This window comes from Hyla sarda, chromosome 1 (assembly GCF_029499605.1).
Source record: "Hyla sarda isolate aHylSar1 chromosome 1, aHylSar1.hap1, whole genome shotgun sequence".
In the NCBI taxonomy this organism is placed as follows: domain Eukaryota; kingdom Metazoa; phylum Chordata; class Amphibia; order Anura; family Hylidae; genus Hyla; species Hyla sarda.
In genome coordinates this window covers 107,477,215-107,500,788 of record NC_079189.1, presented here as the reverse complement: position 1 = coordinate 107,500,788, position 23,574 = coordinate 107,477,215, and the positions used below count along the sequence as shown (strand labels likewise).

General features: G+C 46.1%; 1 protein-coding gene across 1 annotated transcript in view; it reads left to right on the top strand.

Moving 5' to 3' along the window:
- The first annotated feature begins 1,182 nt into the window (after positions 1-1,182).
- The window catches only part of LOC130302245 (cytochrome P450 4V2-like), a 70,752-nt gene continuing 48,360 nt past the window's right edge, over positions 1,183-23,574 (top strand). The window contains exons 1-2 of the mRNA XM_056551688.1: positions 1,183-1,536; positions 7,538-7,650. Of these exons, the coding sequence (XP_056407663.1) occupies positions 1,332-1,536; positions 7,538-7,650 (318 nt within the window). The 5' untranslated portion in view covers positions 1,183-1,331. The remainder of the gene's footprint in view (positions 1,537-7,537; positions 7,651-23,574) is intronic.

Below are 23,574 nucleotides of genomic sequence, written 5' to 3'. Positions count from 1 at the left end.
GACATAATGACCCCCCTGGGCGATATGCCGGGATGCCTGCTGAACGATTTCAGCAGGCATCCGGCTCCGGCTCCCCTCCGGCTAGCGGTGGGGGCCGGAAATGCTCAGGGCGTATCCATACGCCCTCGGTCCTTAAGGACTTGGAAACGGGGGCGTATGGATACGCCCTATGTCCTTAAGGGGTTAAAGCATTACTTTCATACAAAAAACCTATGACATGTCATGCAGACATGTGAAAAGTTTTGATAAGTCAGGTCTCAGTGCTGAGACCCCAACAATCGCTAGATATAGGCAGAAGAAGTGCACAGCTTTTCTCCCTGGCTTGGCACTCATTGCAGAAGATTAGTTTAATTTTATCTATGGATATCTATGTCTATGGAGCCTGATTAAGACAGATTGAACACCGAGCTGAGGAGTTAAGCATGGTTCCACACATTACTCCAAGTTTTATTTACTGATCAGTGGGAGTGGGGGAAACCTAACTGATCAGAACTTTCAATATGTCACAAGATTTTTTTATTGACAGTAATGCTTTAAAATTGTAGTTAAAACACGAATACATTAGGAAGAATTGGGCACTTTTATTATCAAGCCTTAAAAAATGAATGGCCTTGAACATTAATTGGGGTGGGGGATTCCTGGTATCCTCATCAATGAGATGTTTGATGGGGCAGCAGCGCTAGTGTGAGTTTGCAATGTTTACTTCCTCTTGTCCTTTCATCGCTGTACTGTTAATAGTGGTGGTGCAAGGCACTGCAGTGTTGTTCCATTTAAGTGAATATGACAATGCGGCAGGACCTTGCACCACACTACTAAGGAGTATAGTGTTTCAAAGCGTGCACAAAGGTAAACATTGAAGAGGCTGCAGCATTTGCACCAGTTATGGGGCCCCTTTAAACAGGTGATGGCGTGGGTGCCTGACCACTGCCATTCTAATATTCATGACCTATCACATGGAAAAATCTTGCAAGATTAGATAACCCCTTTAAGTTTATTTACCTAAAACTGAAAAATCCTGTTACCACATGATGTATAAAGTTTGGAACTACAGGGTCATTGTTGAAAATACAGCCTTGGCATGCAACAATATATCTAGACTAAACTATCCAGATTAGATAAAACAGGATTGTTAATGATTCACAATTGCTTTATCAGGAAGTCATAATATATTGTCATGAAAACATGTGATGCATGTAGAGATCATTCATTTCTGCATGTACCTAGATGCGAGAAAATGCACTGGTAGCAAACTATTCTTTAGTAACAAGGACTCCCATTATATTAGTTTGGATCAACATATTGAAGAAATTCTCTAATGGTGATATTGCTGAATGTCAGTTATGGCTTTTAGTGAAGATGTGCATCTCCTCATCTGGTTGTCCGCAGCTATTGTATTGCTGACCTTGTTGGCCATTTCTGTGACTCCTTTCCTTATTGAGTATATCCGAAAATGGAAAATAATGAAACCAATTCCTGGATTCAGCCCTACCTATCCACTGATTGGAAATGCCCTGCAATTCAAGCCAAATGGTGGAGGTATTTTCTTCTTTATAGTTTTAGAAATTATAATATTATCATGATTAAGCATTACTCCTTTTGTTCCATGACAACTAAGTGCTTCACTCCTTTTATTACTGGCATTTTGTTAATTACCACAAAGAAATGTTTACAGCCAGCATATAACTTAAAGTGTACCTGTCATTTGCAAAAACTTTTTATATAATGTAGATAATAACATTATATGTACATTTGTAATACACGCTGATTTAAAGAAATTGTTTGTTTTTGGTGAAAAAATGCTGAAAGTATGTGTGGGAGAAACATGGCATTGTGCAGGCTCCTTGCTTGGCACTCAGCCTGTTGTTTGAGCCAGGGATGCCACAGAGCCTCAGTGCACAGAGCCCTGCTTGTCCTCACTGCACAGATCCCTGCTTGTCCTCACTGCACAGAGCCCAGCTTGTCCTCACTGCACAGAGCCCTGCTTGTCCTCAGTGTACAGAGCCCTGCTTGTCCTCACTACACAGAGCCCTGCTTGTCCTCAGTGTACAGAGCCCTGCTTGTCCTCAGTGTACAGAGCCCTGCTTGTCCTCAGTGTACAGAGCCCTGCTTGTCCTCAGTGTACAGAGCCCTGCTTGTCCTCAGTGTACAGAGCCCTGCTTGTCCTCACTGCACAGAGCCCTGCTTGTCCTCACTGCACAGAGCCCTGCTTGTCCTCAGTGTACAGAACCCTGCTTGTCCTCACTGCACAGATCCCTGCTTGTCCTCAGTGTACTGAACCCTGCTTGTCCTCACTGCATGGATCTCTACTGGTCCACACTGCACAGTGCCCAGCTTGTCCTCACTGCACAGAGCCCTGCTTGTCCTCAGTGTGCAGAGCCCTGCTTGTCCTCAGTGTGCAGAGCCCTGCTTGTCCTCAGTGTACAGAGACCCTGCTTGTCCTCAGTGTACAGAGCTCTGCTTTTCCTCACTGCACATATCCCTGCTTGTCCTCACTGCGCAGAGCCCTGCTTGTCCTCAGTGTACAGAGTCCTGCTTGTCCTCAGTATACAGAGCCCTGCTTGTCCTCACTGCACAGAGCCCTGCTTGTCCTCAGTGCACAGAGCCCTGCTTGTCCTCAGTGCACAGAGCCCTGCTTGTCCTCAGTGCACAGAACCCTGCTTGTGTTTACTGCACGGATCTCTACTTGTCCTCACTGCACAGAGCCCAGCTTGTCCTCACTGCACAGAGCCCTGCTTGTCCTCAGTGTACAGAGCCCCTGCTTGTCCTCAGTGTACAGAGCTCTGCTTTTCCTCACTGCACATATCCCTGCTTGCCCTCACTGCGCAGAACCCTGCTTGTCATCAGTGTACAGAGCCCTGCTTGTCCTCAGTATACAGATCCCTGCTTGTCCTCACTGCACAGAGCCCTGCTTGTCCTCAGTGCACAGAACCCTGCTTGTCCTCACTGTACAGATCCCTGCTTGTCCTCACTACACAGAGCCCTGCTTGTCCTCAGTGTACAGATCCCTGCTTGTCCTCAGTGTACATAGTCCTGCTTGTTCTCACTGCACAGAGCCCTGCTTGTTCTCACTGCACAGAGCCCTGCTTGTCCTCAGTGTAGAGAGCCCTGCTTGTCCGCAGTGTACAGAGCCCTGCTTGTCATCAGTGCACAGAGCCCTGCTTGTCCTCACTGCACAGAGCTTAGCTTGTCCTCAGTGTACAGAGCCCTTCTTGTCCTCAGTGCACAGAGCCCTGCTTGTCCTCACTGCACAGAGCCCTGCGTGTCCTCAGTGTACAGAGCCCCTGCTTGTCCCCAGTGTACAGAGCTCTGCTTTTCCTCACTGCACATATCCCTGCTTGTCCTCACTGCGCAGAGCCCTGCTTGTCCTCAGTGTACAGAGCCCTGCTTGTCCTCAGTATACAGAGCCCTGCTTGTCCTCACTGCACAGAGCCCTGCTTGTCCTCAGTGCACAGAGCCCTGCTTGTCCTCAGTGCACAGAACCCTGCTTGTCCACACTGCACAGATCCCTGCTTGTCCTCACTGCACAGAGCCCTGCTTGTCCTCAGTGTATAGAGCCCTGCTTGTCCTCAGTGCACAAAGCCCTGCTTGTTCTCAGTGTACAGAGCCCTGCTTGTCCTCAGTGTACAGAGCCCTGCTTGTCCTCAGTGTACATAGTCCTGCTTGTCCTCACCGCACAGAGCCCTGCTTGTTCTCACCGCACAGAGCCCTGCTTGTTCTCACTGCACAGAGCCCTGCTTGTTCTCAGTGTGCAGAGCCCTGCTTGTCCTCATTGTACATAGTCCTGCTTGTCCTCACTGCACAGAGCCCTGCTTGTTCTCACTGCACAGAGCCCTGCTTGTACTCGGTGCACAGAGCCCTGCTTGTCCTCAGTGTACAGAGCCCTGCTTGTCCTCAGTGTACATAGTCCTGCTTGTCTTCACCGCACAGAGCCCTGCTTGTTCTCACTGCACAGAGCCCTGCATGTCCTCAGTGCACAGAACCCTGCTTGTCCTCACTGCACAGAGCCCTGAATGTCCTCAGTGCACAGAGCCCTGCTTGTCCTCACTGCACAGAGCCCTGCTTGTCCTCAGTGTATAGAGCCCTGCTTGTCCTCAGTGTACAGAACCCTGCGAGTCCAAACTGTACAGATGCCTGCTTGTCCTTACTGCACAGATTCCTGCTTGTCCTCAGTGTACAGAGCCCTGCTTGTCCTCAGTATACAGAGACCTGCTTGTCCTCATTGCACATATCCCTGCTTGTCCTCACTGCACAGAGCCCCGCTTGTCCTCAGTGTACAGAACCCTGCTTGTCCTCAGTGCACAGAGCCCTGCTTGTCCTCAGTGTACAGAGCCCTGCTTGTCCTCAATGTATATAGTCCTGCTTGTCCTCAATGCACAGAGCCCTGTTTGTTCTCACTGCACAGAGCCCTGCTTGTCCTCACTGCACAGAGCCCTGCTTGTCCTCAGTGTACAGAGCCCTTCTTGTCCTCAGTGCACAGAGCCCTGCTTGTCTTCACTGCACAGAGCCCTGCTTTTCCTCAGTCTACAGAGCCCTACTTGTCCTCAGTGTACAGAACCCTGCTTGTCCTCACTGCACAAAGCCCTGCTTGTCCTCGCTGCACAGATCCCTGCTTGTCCTCAGTGTACAGAGCCCTGCTTGTCCTCAGTGCACAGCGTCCCTGTTTGTCCTTAGTGTACAGAGCTCTGCTTTTCCTCAGTGCACAGAGCCCTGCTTGTTCTCAGTCCACAGAGCTCTGCTTGTCCTCACTGCACAAAGCCCTGTTTGTCCTCTTTGCACAGAGCCCTGCTTGTCCTCAGTACACAGAGCCCTGCTTGTCCTCACGGCACAGAGCCCTACTCTGCTCACACTTCTTGTATTTTGTATCTGTCCAAAGATATACAGGCCATGGCTTCAGGAACAAGACAGGATTTTTCTCCAGAAATATGTACATCTTGTAATCAATTATATGCACAAGTCAATAATCACACCAAACAATTAAAGAATTATATATCTTCATAGTGATTTCATGGCCAGGAATGGCCAGTATGGCCAAGAATGCGCTATTGTATAGCGATATTAGTGATGGATACACCTACATAAAATAAAACATGGGTATAGCCTCAGCTATTGTCTATAGTATACACTGCACCTGCTCTTGGAAACATTAAAGGAGTATTGCAGTGTAAGACAAAGGATAGGGCATTAGTGTTTTATCGTGGGGGGGGGGGAGGGGGGGATGGTCCGACCACTAGGACCCCTGTGATCTACTGCCCAGCACCCTGGCTCTCCCATGCACAGAGCTGTGTAGACCCATGCACGAAGCAGAGACTGATATTCTCTCTCAATGCATCTCTATGGAAGAGCAGAAATACAGTGTTAGTCTATCTACAGCTCTTCCATGGAGATACATGAAGGGGGTGTGTTGATCACTGCTTCGTGCAGGGGTCAACAGTCTCATTGCATGGAGCGGAGATGGCTCCATATACAAAGAGAGCTGGGCACCGAGAAGGATACTGCTGGGGGTCCCAGCAGTCGCGCCCCCTGCAATCAGACACTTACAGTGCAGTACTCCTTTAAGCCCTCATAGGCTCCATGAAGAAGGATATTCTCCAAATCAGATAGAAACTGTATATACTGCTACAGGCAAAGCATATAAAGCAGTGTTTCTTAAGCACGGCCCTCAATTACCCCCAACAAGTCATGTTTACAGGATTTCCTTAGTCTTTCACAGATGATATAACTGTGGTGATGCCTAGACTGACCATAATTATATCACCTGTGAAAGACTAAGGAAAGCAAGAAAACATGACCTGTTGGAGGTACTTGAGGACCACGCTTGAGAAACACTGATATAAAGTTCCCAGTGCATGTACACTCTAAAAAGAATGCTTATCCACTATAATTTGGCATTTTAGTAATACTATATATTGTAAAAGACAGTGACAGGTTACCTATAATAGAGAGGTAGAAACTTAATATATATATATATAGGTTTACCAAACATGACAGTGGCAGGTTCACTAAATTAGAGCAGCAACTCTATTAAACTCTATTAAATGCATTCACCTCTCAGGAGATGTTTTCTTTGATCAGAGTTTTTCACTTTTCATTTGTAGCCCATTCTGCCCAGACCGATAAGATTACATTAGCTCTAGACTACAGAGTTTGCTGCCCATATTTACCATTTTAATAATGGCCTACCTCTTTGAAGGGAACCTATTGTGGTTACACGGGGGTGCAAGATACACTTGTCAATTAGTGACGCCAGTGCACCATTAGCCTATCCATGGTCCTAGGTGGAGACAGCTTCTCCTGGGCCAGACACAGGGGGTAAGAAACACACTGACATTTGGTTACAGATAACTGTCTTTTACTGAGCAGGTGCAGATGGTACAACACACAGTACGGAGCAGAGTAGAAGGGATGCAGTGTAACCCTTGGGAGCCCTGTTGCCTTGCTGGGAGTTATGGTGCTTTTTACCTTACAGAATTGTATAGACTTGAGATTTAAGACTTGAAGATATCCCACACTGACTAGGGTTCTGACAAGGTCCAATTACTATCACCACCAGGGTTTGACTTACCAACTGTACAGGGAACACTTGCAGAATGGCGGGGCTGACTTGATTTAGAGTTTTTCTTAGGCTTCCCTCTGGATTCACCACACACGTCTTCCGCCTCCTTTCCACACCGTAGCTCACATGCAGCACTGCACAGGAGCTTAGCGCACTTTCAACTGGGCCAACCCCTACCCCCCCCCCCCCACTTTATATACAGGAGAATATGGGGGTTTCCATTAGGCAGACAAGGTCACCTGGTCACTACTGCATCTCTTGCTTAAAGGTACAGTACATATATAACATCGTGAATACCGTAAACACAGTGAATACAATAAAGTGCATGAAGATGATAAACAATGCAACAGTGGGCCCAACACAAGAGCAGTAGGCATGCCGGAGGAGAACAGCAGCCCACAGGACAGCCATTGGTGCTGGGGCACCACACTATCCTCACTTTCATACTGATCAAACCACGAGTCAATGAGGTGGTCTCTGGTGACTTTCCCCTACCCCTCTGATCTTAAATAATAGATTTATTCCTGTTTTGAAAAGGACTATCAACCAAGGTCAGCGAGGCAGGCAGAATCCTTTGCAGGCAGAATCCTTTGCAGACATCCTCATTGACTTATGGTTCAAGCAAAAAGAAAGAAATTATAGTTAAGCTGCCAGGGCTGTACCAAAACAAAAAAGAATCCATACTTATCTACCACTGATCCCCCAGTGCAGCTCCCGTTCATCTCCTTTCAGTCCACCACCAATCCTGCAATTGGCCTGCTTCTGAGATGAGAGCTTAGAGCACGACTTGCTAGCTCATCCAATCACTGGCTGCAGTAATGTTTTGTCTTGGCCAATGTTGGAGATGTACTGAAAACCTGCAGGGGAGTGGGGGTACGTAAGTATAGTTTTTTCTATATTAATTTCTCATATTTAATGTATTTTTATTTTTATTCTGGAATGCCATTTGAAGTCTTGTTTATGGTTAACAACATGTTTTATTAGATTTTTTCCTTGAAATGGTAAAGCACACAGAAGCTTTCCGTCACCTCCCACTGATGAAAATATGGGTTGGACCAGTACCTTTCCTGATATTATACCATGCTGAAACTGTAGAGGTGAGAAGCTTTTAGATTCTTGAAAAAATAACTGATGTTATATCATATAAGTATACATATACATGGAATAACGTAATTACATTAAATGCCGCAACATGTTTTCATAACAAAGAGGATAAATTACAGGAACATAAACTGTTATTTAGGCAGACCTACTGTACACTTATGGCAAATTTTTGACATATTTATGTTAGACTTGGTTCACATTACATAAACACAGTGCTTCAGGGGTGTAATCAGAGTTAATGGCAGATACAATATTTTACACCACCCAAAATGGCGGAGGAGGGTCCCCTTACTTGCCTTCACAAGCCCGATCACTGATTCAATGACGTAGTGTGGCTGTGTAATGTTATGCCATAGGCATAGCATTATACAGTAAATTAATTAATGATTACATATAAAAGTCCTCCATGGGGACTTAAAAGTATAAAATAAAAAAAAATAAAAAGTTTCTAAAATTATATAAAACCCCTCCCCCAATACAAAATCAAATCCCCCTTATTTTCCCATTTTACAAAAAATAAAGGGAAACAAAATTAATAACAAATTTGGTATTTCCACGTGCGTACATGTCCAAACTATTAAAATATAATGTTTATGATCCCGCACGGTAAACAGCGTAAAAAACTAAACAAAAAAAGACAAACAAACAAAAAAAAAAAAAATACAAACACCAAAAATACTGATTTTTAATCATATCATATATTGGAAAAAAGTTAATAAAAAGCATCAAAAAGTCCCATTAAAACAAAAATACAGATAAAAACTACCGATCACAGTGCAAAAATGAGCCCTGGTACATTCCCTGTACAGAAAAAAAAAAAGTTATAAGGGTCAGAAAATGACACATGCATTTTGGTTTAAAAAGTTAGCATTTTATTTTAAAATAGTACAATAATAAAAAAAAAACTATATGATATAAATTGGGTATTGTTTTAAGCGCATTAACCTACAGAATAAAGATAATGTATCATTTTACCATAAAAAATGCACTGCATAAAAACCAACCCCCCAAAAAGTTACAAAATTGCAGTTTACTTATAATTTTCCACCCCTAAAAAAATATTATTTTGTTTGCACCGTTCATTTCATGGTAAAATGAAAGATGTCATTACAAAGTATAATTGTTTGCGTAAACAACAAGCCCTCTTATGGTCTGTGGGGGAATGAAAAAGAGTTATAGATTTTAAAAGGAGAGGAGGAGATGAAAATTGGCCCAGTCCTTAAAGGGGTACTCCGGCCCTAACACATCTTATCCCCTATCCAAAAGAGGATAAGATGTGTGATGGCGGGGGTCCCACCACTGGGGACCCCCGCAATCTCACATTCAGCAACCACCTGTGCAGTGCTGAGTCTGACGGGGATACGATGTCTAGGGGCGCAGTACCCCTTTAAGGGGTTAAAGGGGTTATGTGACAGGATTTTATTTTTCTTAGATGGTTTAGAAAAAAAGATTGCTGCCATCAAGGCCAGACTGGGGATAAAAACCAGCCCTGGAATTTATTGCATACCAGCCTCACAGAATTGTGTCATTGGGCCAGCCAATGGCTACTGAACACAAGCGTATCACTTTACGTGGATATATATATATATATATATATATATATACACACACACACACCTATATTAATGTGTGTGTATATATATATATATATATATATATATATATATATATATATATATACCAAGCAAAAAATTCTGCAGCACTCCAAATGCAGTGAAAAGATGGTGGATTTATTTAGCCCAACAGCATAGCAACATTTCGGCTGCCCACTTGCAGCCTTTCTCAAGCTTGGGAAAGGCTGTAAGTGGGCAGCCGAAACGTTGCTATGCCGTTGGGCTAAATAAATCCACCACATTTTCACTGCATTTGGAGTGCTGCAGAATTTTTTGCTTGGTATCTACAATTGACCCATCACCTGGGACAACGACCTGCTGGCACCTGGCATCTTCTTTCTATTTTTGGGTTGAGCTGCTTCCATTTTCTTCATATATATATATATATATATATATATATATCAAAGAGTAGAATGCATTTGAAAGAAACCATACAAAGAGGAATAAGGGAGGGAGGGAAGACACACTATGGAATACACAAAAGGGAATTAAAATTTTATATACACATATACATATATAAAAATTACCATATAATTTCCCCTCTTTTAGTTATAATTTCACTTTATACCTCAAGGTTCACCTTTCCTGGCTACATGTATCTATATTTTGACATTTTTTATGGACACTACATCATACCAACTGTTTTAGTGACTGTACATACATTAATAAGGTCAGAACTAAACAATTACTTATGTTTAGGAAGGGACCTGTCTACTAGATCTATGTTTATGTCTAGAGAAGAGCGAATTTTAGAAAAATTTTATTTGGTCGATTCGCTTAATTTTCCGAAAAAATTTGGTTCGATACAAATTTATTTATGGCGAGTTGCAATTAAAAAGTATATTTCTGGGCTACAGAGAGCCTCAATAGGGGTGTAGAACACTTTGCCTTGCCGTAACACGCATAGGGAGTGTGCTGGGTTAGTGAAATAATACTGTTATTCAATCTGACATGCAGATTCTTTTGGAAATGTCCTTCATGCCATGAGAATGTAGTGACAAGAGTTGCCTTCCATTCTGGACTTCTTACCTGGCTCTTATGTATAGCAATTATTTATTTAAATTATATTAAATATTATTTAAAAATGTACAAGTCACTTTCATAAATTATAAATTGTCTTTAAACAAAGTCTGCAAACTACAAAACTTCTCGAAAACTGAAGCCTGAATGAAACACGATAAAATGTTTTGGACACTTTCACATTATAAACACAAACCTTACTTAGAGTCAAATCAGCACTTTAATTGACCCCTTAATGACCATGGACTTGTATACTCGCCCATATGCCGTTAACGGGGTATGGCCCGCATCATACCGGCCGGCCCCCAGCTGATTCCTTTAATAGGCATCACGTGGCGATCTCTGCGGGCGGCTATTAACCCTTTAGTTTGCTGCTGTCAAAGTTGCCAGCGGCATCTAAAGGTGCCTTTATCCCATCCCTGGTGGTCCAGTTGGGTGGATTGCCCCCCCACAGCGCAATTGTGTGTGTGTGTGTGTGTGTGTGTGTGGGGGAGGGGGGGGGGGGGTGATCCACTGCTGAGGTAGCTGGAAGGCTTACCTCTCCTCCTGCTGCTGTGGCTCTGACAATGACCAGGACTTTATAAATAAAGCGCAGAGCACACAGATCAATGTGGTTTTATGGAACCACATTCATCTGTATGAGGAATCAAATGATTCCTCCTAAAAGTTCCCTAAGTGGAATAAAAGTATAAAAACACACACATTAACCCCTTTCTTATTGAAAGTAAAAATCACCCCCTTTTCTAAATTCCATATAAAAATATATGAACATAATAAAATAAACATATGTGGTATCGCCGCGTGCATAAATGTCCGAACTATAAAAATATATTGTTAATTCAACCACACAGTCAATGGCGTATGCGCAAATGGCGTATCCGATCAAAACAAAATGTACCGATCAAAAGTTCAGATCACGGCACAAAATATGTGCCCTCCCATAGCCCCGTATGTGGAAAAATAAAAAAAAGTTATAGGGATCAGAAAAGGACCATTTTAAATGTATTCATTTTCTTGCTTGTAGTTAGGATTTTTTCTAAAAGTATGACAAAATCAAACCAATATAAGTAGGGTATCATTTTAATTTTAGGGATCTACAGAATAAAGATAAAGTGTCATTGTTACCGAAAAATGTACTGCGTAGAAACGGAAGCCCCCAAAATTTACAAAATGGCTTATTTTTGTCACGATGCCGGCTGGCAGGTAGTGGATCCTCTGTGCCAGAGAGGGATTGGCGTGGACCGTGCTAGAGGATCGGTTCTAAGTCACTACTGGTTTTCACCAGAGCCCGCCGCAAAGCGGGATGGTCTTGCTGCGGCGGTAGTGACCAGGTCGTATCCCCTAGCAACGGCTCAACCTCTCTGGCTGCTGAAGATAGGCGCGGTACAAGGGAGTAGACAGAAGCAAGGTCGGACGTAGCAGAAGGTCGGGGCAGGCAGCAAGGATCGTAGTCAGGGGCAACGGCAGAAGGTCTGGAATCACAGGCAAGGAACACACAAGGAACGCTTTCACTGGCACTAGGGCAACAAGATCCGGCGAGGGAGTGAAGGGGAAGTGAGGTGATATAGGGAAGTGCACAGGTGTAAACACTAATTGGAACCACTGCACCAATCAGCGGTGCAGTGGCCCTTTAAATCGCAAAGACCCGGCGCGCGCGCGCCCTAGGGAGCGGGGCCGCGCGCGCCGGGACAGAACTGACGGGGAGCGAGTAAGGTACGGGAGCCGGGGTGCGCATCGCGAGCGGGCGCTACCCGCATCGCGAATCGCATCCCGGCCGGAGGTGGTAACGCAGCGCCCCGGGTCCGTGGAACCGACCGGGGCGCTGCAGTGAGGGAAGTGTAGCGAGCGCTCCGGGGAGGAGCGGGGACCCGGAGCGCTCGGCGTAACAGTACCCCCCCCCTTGGGTCTCCCCCTCTTCTTGGGGCCTGAGAACCTGAGGATCAGACTTTTGTCCAGGATATTGTCCTCAGGTTCCCAGGACCTCTCTTCTGGACCACAACCCTCCCAATCCACTAAAAAAAAAGTTCTTCCCCTGACCTTTTTAGAGGCCAAAATCTCTTTGACAGAGAAGATGTCCGAGGAGCCGGAAACAGGAGTGGGAGGAACAGATTTAGGAGAAAAACGGTTGAGGATGAGAGGTTTAAGAAGAGAGACGTGAAAGGCATTAGGGATACGAAGAGAAGGAGGAAGAAGAAGTTTGTAAGAGACAGGATTAATTTGACACAAAACTTTAAAAGGACCAAGATAGCGTGGTCCCAACTTATAGCTCGGGACACGGAAACGGACATATTTAGCGGAGAGCCATACCTTGTCTCCAGGGGAAAAAATGGGAGGAGCTCTTCTTTTCTTATCTGCGAATCTCTTCATGCGAGAAGAAGCCTGTAAGAGAGAATTTTGGGTCTCTTTCCATATGGTGGAAAGATCACGAGAAATTTCATCCACAGCGGGCAGACCAGAGGGCAAGGGGGTAGGGAGGGGGGGAAGAGGGTGACGGCCGTACACCACGAAAAACGGAGATTTGGAGGAAGATTCAGAGATTCTGAAATTATACGAGAATTCGGCCCAAGGTAGAAGATCTGCCCAGTCATCCTGGCGGGAGGAAACAAAATGTCGTAAATAGTCACCCAAGATCTGGTTAATTCTCTCTACTTGTCCATTGGATTGAGGATGGTATGCAGAAGAAAAATTTAATTTAATCTTGAGTTGTTTACAGAGAGCCCTCCAGAATTTAGACACAAATTGGACGCCTCTATCCGAGACGATCTGTGTAGGCAACCCGTGAAGACGAAAAATGTGTACAAAAAATTGTTTAGCCAACTGAGGCGCTGAAGGAAGACCAGGAAGAGGGATGAAATGTGCCATTTTGGAGAATCGATCAACGACCACCCAAATAACAGTGTTGCCATGGGATGGGGGTAAGTCAGTAATAAAATCCATACCAATCAGAGACCAAGGTTGTTCGGGGACAGGTAGAGGATGAAGAAAACCAGCGGGCTTCTGGCGAGGAGTCTTATCCCGGGCACAGATAGTGCAGGCTCGCACAAAGTCCACCACATCAGTCTCTAGAGTCGGCCACCAATAGAAGCGAGAGATGAGTTGCACAGATTTCTTGATGCCCGCATGACCTGCGAGATGGGAGGAGTGACCCCATTTGAGGATCCCAAGGCGTTGGCGTGGAGAAACAAAGGTCTTTCCTGGAGGAGTTTGCCTGATGGAGGCTGGAGAAGTGGAAATCAGGCAGTCAGGAGGAATGATGTGTTGAGGAGAGAGTTCAATTTCAGAGGCATCTGAGGAACGAGAGAGAGCATCGGCCCTAATGTTTTTATCAGCAGGCCGAAAGTGAATTTCAAAATTAAATCGGGCAAAGAACAGAGACCACCTGGCCTGACGAGGATTCAGCCGTTGGGCAGACTGGAGGTAGGAGAGGTTCTTGTGATCGGTGTAAATAATAACTGGAAATCTTGATCCCTCCAGCAGATGCCTCCATTCCTCAAGTGCTAATTTAATGGCTAGAAGCTCTCGATCCCCGATGGAGTAGTTCCTCTCCGCCGGAGAGAAGGTCCTGGAAAAAAAACCACAAGTAACAGCATGCCCGGAAGAGTTTTTTTGTAGAAGGACAGCTCCAGCTCCCACTGAGGAGGCATCAACCTCCAATAGGAAGGGTTTAGATGGGTCAGGTCTGGAGAGCACGGGAGCCGAAGAAAAGGCAGACTTGAGTCGTTTAAAGGCGTCTTCCGCTTGAGGAGGCCAAGACTTGGGATCGGCATTTTTTTTTTGTTAAAGCCACAATAGGAGCCACAATGGTAGAAAAATGTGGAATAAATTGCCTGTAATAATTGGCGAACCCCAAAAAACGTTGGATGGCACGGAGTCCGGAGGGGCGTGGCCAATCTAAGACGGCAGAGAGTTTATCTGGGTCCATTTGTAGTCCCTGGCCAGAGACCAAGTATCCTAGAAAAGGAAGAGATTGGCATTCAAACAGACATTTCTCTATTTTGGCATAGAGTTGATTATCACGAAGTCTCTGAAGAACCATACGGACATGCTGGCGGTGTTCTTCAAGATTGGCAGAAAAAATCAGGATATCGTCCAGATATACAACAACACAGGAGTATAGTAGATCACGAAAAATTTCATTAACAAAGTCTTGGAAGACGGCAGGGGCGTTGCATAGACCAAAGGGCATGACCAGATACTCAAAGTGTCCATCTCTGGTGTTAAATGCCGTTTTCCATTCATCCCCCTCTCTGATGCGGATGAGATTATAAGCACCTCTTAAGTCCAGTTTGGTAAAAATATGGGCACCTTGGAGACGATCAAAGAGTTCAGAGATGAGGGGTAGGGGGTAGCGGTTCTTAACCGTGATTTTATTAAGACCGCGGTAGTCAATGCAAGGACGTAGAGAGCCATCTTTTTTGGACACAAAGAAAAATCCGGCTCCGGCAGGAGAGGAGGATTTACGGATAAAGCCCTTTTTTAAATTTTCTTGGACGTATTCAGACATGGCAAGAGTCTCTGGGACGGACAGAGGATAGATTCTGCCCCGGGGTGGAGTAGTGCCCGGGAGGAGGTCAATGGGACAATCATAAGGCCTGTGAGGAGGTAGAGTCTCAGCTTGTTTTTTGCAAAAAACGTCCGCAAAGTCCATATAGGCCTTAGGGAGACCGGTTACATGAGGAAGCACAGGGACACGGCAAGGTTTACTGGGAACCGGTTTTAAGCAGTCCTTGGAACAAGAGGGCCCCCAACTCTTGATCTCCCCAGTGGACCAATCCAGGATTGGGGAATGGAGTTGAAGCCAGGGAAGTCCAAGAAGGATTTCAGAAGTGCAATTGGGGAGGACCAACAGTTCAATCCTCTCGTGATGAGATCCGATGCACATTAGAAGGGGCTCCGTGCGGAAACGTATAGTACAGTCCAATCTTTCATTGTTTACACAATTGATGTAGAGGGGTCTGGCGAGACTGGTCACCGGGATGTTGAACCTGTTGACGAGAGAGGCTAAGATGAAATTTCCTGCAGATCCAGAGTCCAAGAAGGCCACAGCAGAGAAGGAGAAGGCAGAGGCAGACATCCGCACAGGCACAGTAAGACGTGGAGAAGCAGAGTAGACATCAAGGACTGTCTCACCTTTGTGCGGAGTCAGCGGACGTCTTTCCAGGCGGGGAGGACGGATAGGACAATCCTTCAGGAAGTGTTCGGTACTAGCACAGTACAGGCAGAGATTCTCCATGCGGCGTCGTGTCCTCTCTTGGGGTGTCAGGCGAGACCGGTCGACCTGCATAGCCTCCACGGCGGGAGGCACAGGAACAGATTGCAGGGGACCAGAGGAGAGAGGAGCCGGGGAGAAGAAACGCCTCGTGCGAACAGAGTCCATATCCTGGCGGAGCTCCTGACGCCGTTCGGAAAAACGCATGTCAATGCGAGTGGCAAGATGGATGAGTTCATGTAGGTTAGCAGGGATTTCTCGTGCGGCCAGAACATCTTTAATGTTGCTGGATAGGCCTTTTTTAAAGGTCGCGCAGAGTGCCTCATTATTCCAGGATAATTCTGAAGCAAGGGTACGGAACTGTACGGCATACTCGCCAACGGAAGAATTACCCTGGACCAGGTTCAACAGGGCAGTCTCAGCAGAAGAGGCTCGGGCAGGTTCCTCAAAGACACTTCGAATTTCCGAGAAGAAGGAGTGTACAGAGGCAGTGACGGGGTCATTGCGGTCCCAGAGCGGTGTGGCCCAAGCCAGGGCTTTTCCAGACAGCAGGCTGACTACGAAAGCCACCTTAGACCTTTCAGTGGGGAACTGGTCCGACATCATCTCCAAGTGTAATGAACATTGGGAAAGAAAGCCACGGCAAAACTTAGAGTCCCCATCAAATTTATCCGGCAAGGATAGTCGTATTCCAGAAGCGGCCACTCGCTGCGGAGGAGGTACAGGAGCTGGCGGAGGAGATGATTGCTGGAGCTGTGGTAGTAACTGTTGTAGCATAACAGTCAGTTGAGACAGCTGTTGGCCTTGTTGCGCAATCTGTTGTGACTGCTGGGCGACCACCGTGGTGAGGTCAGCGACAACTGGCAGAGGAACTTCAGCGGGATCCATGGCCGGATCTACTGTCACGATGCCGGCTGGCAGGTAGTGGATCCTCTGTGCCAGAGAGGGATTGGCGTGGACCGTGCTAGAGGATCGGTTCTAAGTCACTACTGGTTTTCACCAGAGCCCGCCGCAAAGCGGGATGGTCTTGCTGCGGCGGTAGTGACCAGGTCGTATCCCCTAGCAACGGCTCAACCTCTCTGGCTGCTGAAGATAGGCGCGGTACAAGGGAGTAGACAGAAGCAAGGTCGGACGTAGCAGAAGGTCGGGGCAGGCAGCAAGGATCGTAGTCAGGGGCAACGGCAGAAGGTCTGGAATCACAGGCAAGGAACACACAAGGAACGCTTTCACTGGCACTAGGGCAACAAGATCCGGCGAGGGAGTGAAGGGGAAGTGAGGTGATATAGGGAAGTGCACAGGTGTAAACACTAATTGGAACCACTGCACCAATCAGCGGTGCAGTGGCCCTTTAAATCGCAAAGACCCGGCGCGCGCGCGCCCTAGGGAGCGGGGCCGCGCGCGCCGGGACAGAACTGACGGGGAGCGAGTAAGGTACGGGAGCCGGGGTGCGCATCGCGAGCGGGCGCTACCCGCATCGCGAATCGCATCCCGGCCGGAGGTGGTAACGCAGCGCCCCGGGTCCGTGGAACCGACCGGGGCGCTGCAGTGAGGGAAGTGTAGCGAGCGCTCCGGGGAGGAGCGGGGACCCGGAGCGCTCGGCGTAACAATTTTCTTCAATTTTGTCGAACAATGATTTTTTTCTAGTTTCACCATAGATTTTTGGGCAAAATGACTGATGTCATTACAAAGTAGAATTTGTGGTACAAAAAATAAGCCATCATATGGATTTTTAGGTGTAAAAATTGAAAGGGTTATGAATTTTAAAAGATAACAAGGAAAAAACTAAAGTGCAAAAACAGAAAATCGCTTGGTCCTTAAGGGGTTAAATGATTTAAAGGCTATGGACACCCATGATGTTTTTGTAAGAATTTCTTCACAGCGCTCTTCATATCTAAGCTATCCTACAAATCTCCCACATTCACACTCCAATCCAGACAGCTGTGTAGCTTTTTATTTATGTAAATAAGTGTTTATTTATCTATAGCTTATTCGAATGTAAAATTACGATTATTTATGAAATTTACAAGTCACTTTTCATAAATTATAAAACCTCTTTAAACAAAGTGTGCAAACTACAACGCACTTATAACAGCGATCAGATAAGTGCTAAACATTGTTACATGATGTGCATTACAGACAGAACTGTAGCTAGCTCTTTTTGCTCCTGAGACGAGAACAGAAAATTGTTCCCTTCCTCCTATTTTAGCTTAGGGCACCCCTTGGGAAAAAAATTAGCGGGACACCCTTACCGAATAATTTTTTAAATATGTTTCTTATGTAGATAACAGTACGGTTTTATGCAGTGACTCACAAATGATATATTTACTGATCAAAGTCATTCTCTTTTTTTTTCTTTCCCAACTGGCACAGGCCATCATGATAATCTGTGGGCTCTTGGGAAGAACTTGCAACACAAACATATTAGTGTTAGGCTCTGCACTTTTCCAGCATTTCCCTCCCCTTTTCCCTACAAATGACTCCAGCCTACTCCAAACACAATGCAACCAGCCTTCGCACAATGCACAAGGGGGGAGATTTATCAAAACCTGTGCAGAGGAAAAGTTGCCCAGTTGCACATAGCAAACAATCAGCTTGCTTCTTTAATTTTTAACAGGGCCTTTGCAAAATTAAATAAGAAATCTGATTGGTTGCTATGGGCAACTGAGCAACTTTTCCTTTGCACAGATTTTGATATCTCTCTGTTTCCAGTCTCACTCAAATGCCTCCAGCCCCCCCCCCCCCCCCCACAAGCACACACATGCCTCTTGGTTACCCACACACAATGCCACCAGCCTTACCCCACACATTGACAGAGGGGTGCACATGGGAGACAAGGCTGTATAGGGGTGTACATTGGTGACAAAGGGGCATACAGGGGTGACAGAGGGGTGTATAGGGGTGACAGAAGGGTGTACGGGGTAACCATGGGGTATATAGAGGTGACTGAGGAGTTAAGAGGGGTGACAGAAGAGTGTAGAGGGGTGACAGAGGGGTGTACAGGATAACAGAGGGGTGTCCAGGGGTTACAGAGAGGTTAGGAGGGGTGACAGAGAGGTGTAGGGGAGTGAAAGAAGGGTGGGGGTGCATTACCTGCAGCTGGGTAGGCCTCTGTCAGCACTACCCCTACTCCTTCCCTCCATCCACGTCATTTTGTTGAGGGACCAGGGAGAATCCAGATTCCAGAGCTGCTCCACAGGAGAGGGAGGATACATAGACTTCACTTCCACCTGGCCTGCATGCCTGTGACTCAAAGGTTCACAGGTCTGGGCAGAAAAATCAAAAAAATGTTAGCACCATATTTACCACCAGAGTGTCCTGGCACCCTGGTTTGAAATCAATTCCTCAGTGTAATGTGAGCTGGACCCCCCTTGCGCCCCATTACAACAGTGCACCTGAGGTGATCGCCTCACTCACCTCATCGGAGCTACAGCCCTGATTAGAGAACATGCAAGTGCAAAAAATACAAACTTCAAATAACACTAAAATCTGTGATAAAAAAGACGTAGTATTACCGTATTTATCGGCGTATAACATGCACTTTTTAGGCAAAAATTTTTAGCCTAAAGTCTATGTGCGTGTTATACGCCGATACCGCCCCAGGAAAGGCAGGGGGAGAGAGGCCGTCGCTGCCCGCTTCTCTCCCCCTGCCTTCCTAGAGCGCTGCTGCCGGCCCTTCTCACCCCCTGGCTATCGGCGCCGCTGCCCATTCTGTCCCCTGACTATCGGTACCGGCGCCGATAGCCAGGGGGAGAGAAGGGGCAGCGGCACCCATTGCCGGCGCCGCTGCCCCGTTGCCTCCCCCCATCCCCGGTGGCATAATTACCTGAGTCGGGTCCGCGCTGCTGCAGCCCCTTCGTCGTTGCTATGCGCTGCACGGCGCGGCGCATGACGTCAGTGCGCCGCGCCGTGCATAGCAACGACGCAGGGGACGCACGCCGGAGGCCTGCAGCAGCGCGGACCCGACTCAGGTAATTATGCCACCGGGGATGGGGGGAGGCAACGGGGCAGCGGCGCCGACAATGGGTGCCGCTGCCCCTTCTCTCCCCCTGGCTGTCGGCGCCGCTTCTCTCCCCCTGGCTATCGGCGCCGGCAGTAGGGCGCCGGTACCGATAGTCAGGGGGACAGAACGGGCAGCGGCGTTGATAGCCAGGGGGAGAGAAGGGCCGGCAGCAGGGCTCTAGACCCCCAGGAAAGGCAGGGGGAGAGAAGCGGGCAGCGACGGCCTCTCTCCCCCGGCCTTTCCTGGGGGTGTATCGGGGTATACACGCGCAAACACGCACCCTCATTTTACCACGGATATTTGGGTAAAAAACTTTTTTTACCCAAATATCCGTGGTAAAATGAGGGTGCGTGTTATAGGCCGGTGCGTGGTATACCCCGATAAATACGGTATATGTGACAAGGTCATAAAGGGTGGATTTAAAAGGCGGGCAGTTTAATTTGTAGAAATTTCTGCAACAATCCATTCCATAAATTTTAGTGAGGGGAACTCTGAGATTAGTGTTTTGCCACCAGTTGGTTTCAAAATAATTTTTTCAAGATTTGTAATTTTCTTCTACTTAAAAATCTTAATACTTCCACTACTTGGAGCTGTAATTACCGCAGCTGCTGGCACCAGACTTTCCCTCCAATAGGTCCTCAAAAAAGAATTTAAATAAATTAAAATTAAAATAAATGAAAGTTAAATTAAAAAATCTCTTTAATCTCTTCAATGGTGATACCATATGGTCTCCCGACCCTGCTGCCACATCCAGACGCTCTGCGGCAGTGATTCTAATAGCGACGTCTGTAATCTGCATGTGACTTGTACATTTTTAAATAATATTTAATATCATTTAAACAAACAATTGCTATACTACCCACTGACTGTGAACTGGGGATGTCCCTTGGGATGTCACTTGGGATGAAGTGGATGACCGAGTAACCCAATTAATGACGGCAAATGGGTTGCTGCTCGAGACACGACCTATAGCTGATACCGGGAGCTCAGGTCTCTCACTGCGACTTCTACTGCCACTCACCCCTAGTCTGATGTGACCTCTGCCTAAGGAATTTAGGCCTCTGCCACTCCACGTCCTGGAATTTCTCTGCCTGACATACTTAGTGCATATATGAGGGGAGGACAATGTGCTCCACAGTCCTGTCTTCAACACCAGCAGGTGTGTGCTTTTGGCTGGCCTTTCACAGTATCTAGGCCCTTGAAGGGGTAATCCATGGAAAACTTTTTTTTTTAATCAACTGGTGCCAGAAAGTTAAATAGATTTGAAAATTATTTCTATTAAAAAATGTTAATCCTTCCAGTACTTTTTAGGGGCTGTATACTACAGAGGAAATGTTTTCTTTTTGGATTTCTCTTATGTCACGACCACAGTGCTCTCTGCTGAACTCTGCTGTCCATTTTAGGAACTGTCCAGAGCATCATATGTTTGCTATGGGAATTTTTTCCTGCTCTGAACAGTTCCTAAAATGGACAGCAGTGGTCAGCAGAGAGCACTGTGGTCGTGACAGAAGAGAAATCCACACCAGTGCTGCAGCAGACAGTCGCTGTCTACTACATCCCAAATTGCACTTTCTCTCTCAGTCTCACTGCTTTCTCTATCAGTGCTTCTAGGCTGGATTTGGGCTTCAGGTGAATCGCTGCTGTAAAAAAAACCTTTTCTGTGCAACACATACTGCTCTCTGTCCCTCTCTCTTTGCAACAGAACGTTGATGTGACTGGGAGGTGAATTGCTGCTGTAAAAATTATTTTCTGTGCAACACACTGCTATCTGTCCTTCTCTCTCTCTGCAATAAAAGGCTAAAATGACTGTCCACAAGATAGCTGCCGATTATATAGCGTTGTGACATCACTGGGTTGGCTGGCTGCTGTTAGGCTGCATGCTGCATGTGATTTTGGGTCATCCCTTCCTGCCTTCCCAGGATTCCTTGCCCCATGTCCTCACATGTGGATCCGCCATTTTAGATGTTTTGGAGCCTGGACCGCACTAAATGAATTTTAATGAAGCGATTAAATTGCGGCAAAATTCGTATTCGTTGTGAATGGAATTTTTCCTGAAATTCGTATTGAATTCGGATTCATCAGATTCAATTCACCCATCCCTATTTATACATACTGACAATATGTATACCGTTTATTTATGTGCTACTTGTAAATTTTTTTTTTTTATTAAACATAATCCACCTCAATGGATTGGATACATACATTAAACAAAAACTAATTCTACTAATATCAGATAAATGATATTATATATTATTCCCAAAACCCATTTTCAACACTCTTAAGCAATTGAATTTAACTAACTAAGCTATGCAATCTATATCCTATGGAGAATTAACAACTACCACCTCTAGAAACTAATGTTAAATTTGATCCCCAAGTATCACATACCTTAGGGTAGTTAACATTTACTCATCCCGCTGGCTAGGCCTACCCTTTTTATATTTTTACACCAAATATTCCTTTTCCTTATAACATTATCATCCACTAAGATGCTTTTTTTCCACCCTGCTATTTGTACAGGACACCATGCTCTCCCACTGATTCTCCTCCTACAATGTCACATCCTAACAATCCGGTGTGATTATCTTCTCCTCTGAAACAACCATGGTTATGTACAGACATAGATTTATCAGTTATCAAAGAATATATAGATATCATGTCATTAGATCAATTAGTTATCTGTCCAATCATTTAATGATGTTTATAAACGTTTAGCTCAGTCTTCTTTCAGTTCATCAAGGTCATTTGTTTGCACAATTGCACTATAAAAACTCAGGACTCACAGTCTTTTACAACATCCGGTGCATATTGTTCTAGCTTCATCTCTACAGCTGTTAGATACATCTGCACGGAATCATCATATGTAAGCTTCTCTTTCCTCGCTTGTTTTTTGACACATACTCAATCATGGGTTTAAGGAAATGATTAACAATTGCAGGATCTGAACTAGGCACAACTTTACATAGGGTTCTTAGTTATATTCTTTACTTTATCTATGGTTATGTAATATGTACAGTCAGACAAGGACATACTTATATTGGTATATTGGTATTTAGTTAGATGAATTCGACTCATAGTCTCTGAAACAGATAAGATGGTTATGGAGTGTGTTGGTCAGATACCCTTGATGTATTATATATGATAACATTCAGGACATCCTTGTATCCCGAAAAATCTTTTCAGGACACAAGGATGTCTCGGTGGTTACCTCTCTGTGGCGGCCCCCGCGTTAACTTTAAAAACGCAGGGGCCGCTGACGTCCCGTGCGTGCATCCATAGATGAAAAGCAGAGTGGCGAATCGAGGAGGACGTGCACGCATGATAAGTGACCAGTGGCACGTCATCTTCATTGTTCCGACCTCCGCTCCTACGGTCCCCGGACCTACTGCTATGGCCCATTGGCCATAGCAGTAGATCGTGATCCCGGTCCCCAGGGTCCCCGGACTGGTGGAGAGGTGGCCGGAACGCTGAAGTGGGACAGTAAACAGGCATACAGCCTCCAGCCATTCACTGCATATGGCTGAAGGCTGTATGTCTGTGGGGGAACTATACTACACCTAATGTGGGGGAATTATACTGCACCTAAAGTGGGGAACTATACTGCACCTAATGTGGAGGGGAACTATACTGCACCTAATGTGGAGGACTATACTGCACCTAATGAGGAGGAACTATACTGCACCTAATGTGGGGGAACTGTACTGCACCTAATGTGGGGGACTATACTGCACCTAATGTGGAGGAGCTATACTGCACCTAATGTGGGGGAACTGTACTACACCTAATGTGGGGGAACTGTACTGCATCTAATGTGGGGGAACTGTACTGCACCTAATGTGGGGGAACTATACTGCACCTAATGTGGGGGGGCTATACTGCACCTAATGTGGGGGAACTATACTACATCTAATGTGGGGGAACAGTACTACACCTAATGTGGGGGAACTGTACTGCACCTAATGTGGGGGAACTATACTGCACCAAATGTGGGGGAACTATACTGCACCTAATGTGGGGGGCTATACTGCACCTAATGTGGGGGAACTATACTGCACCTAATGTGGGGGAACTGTCG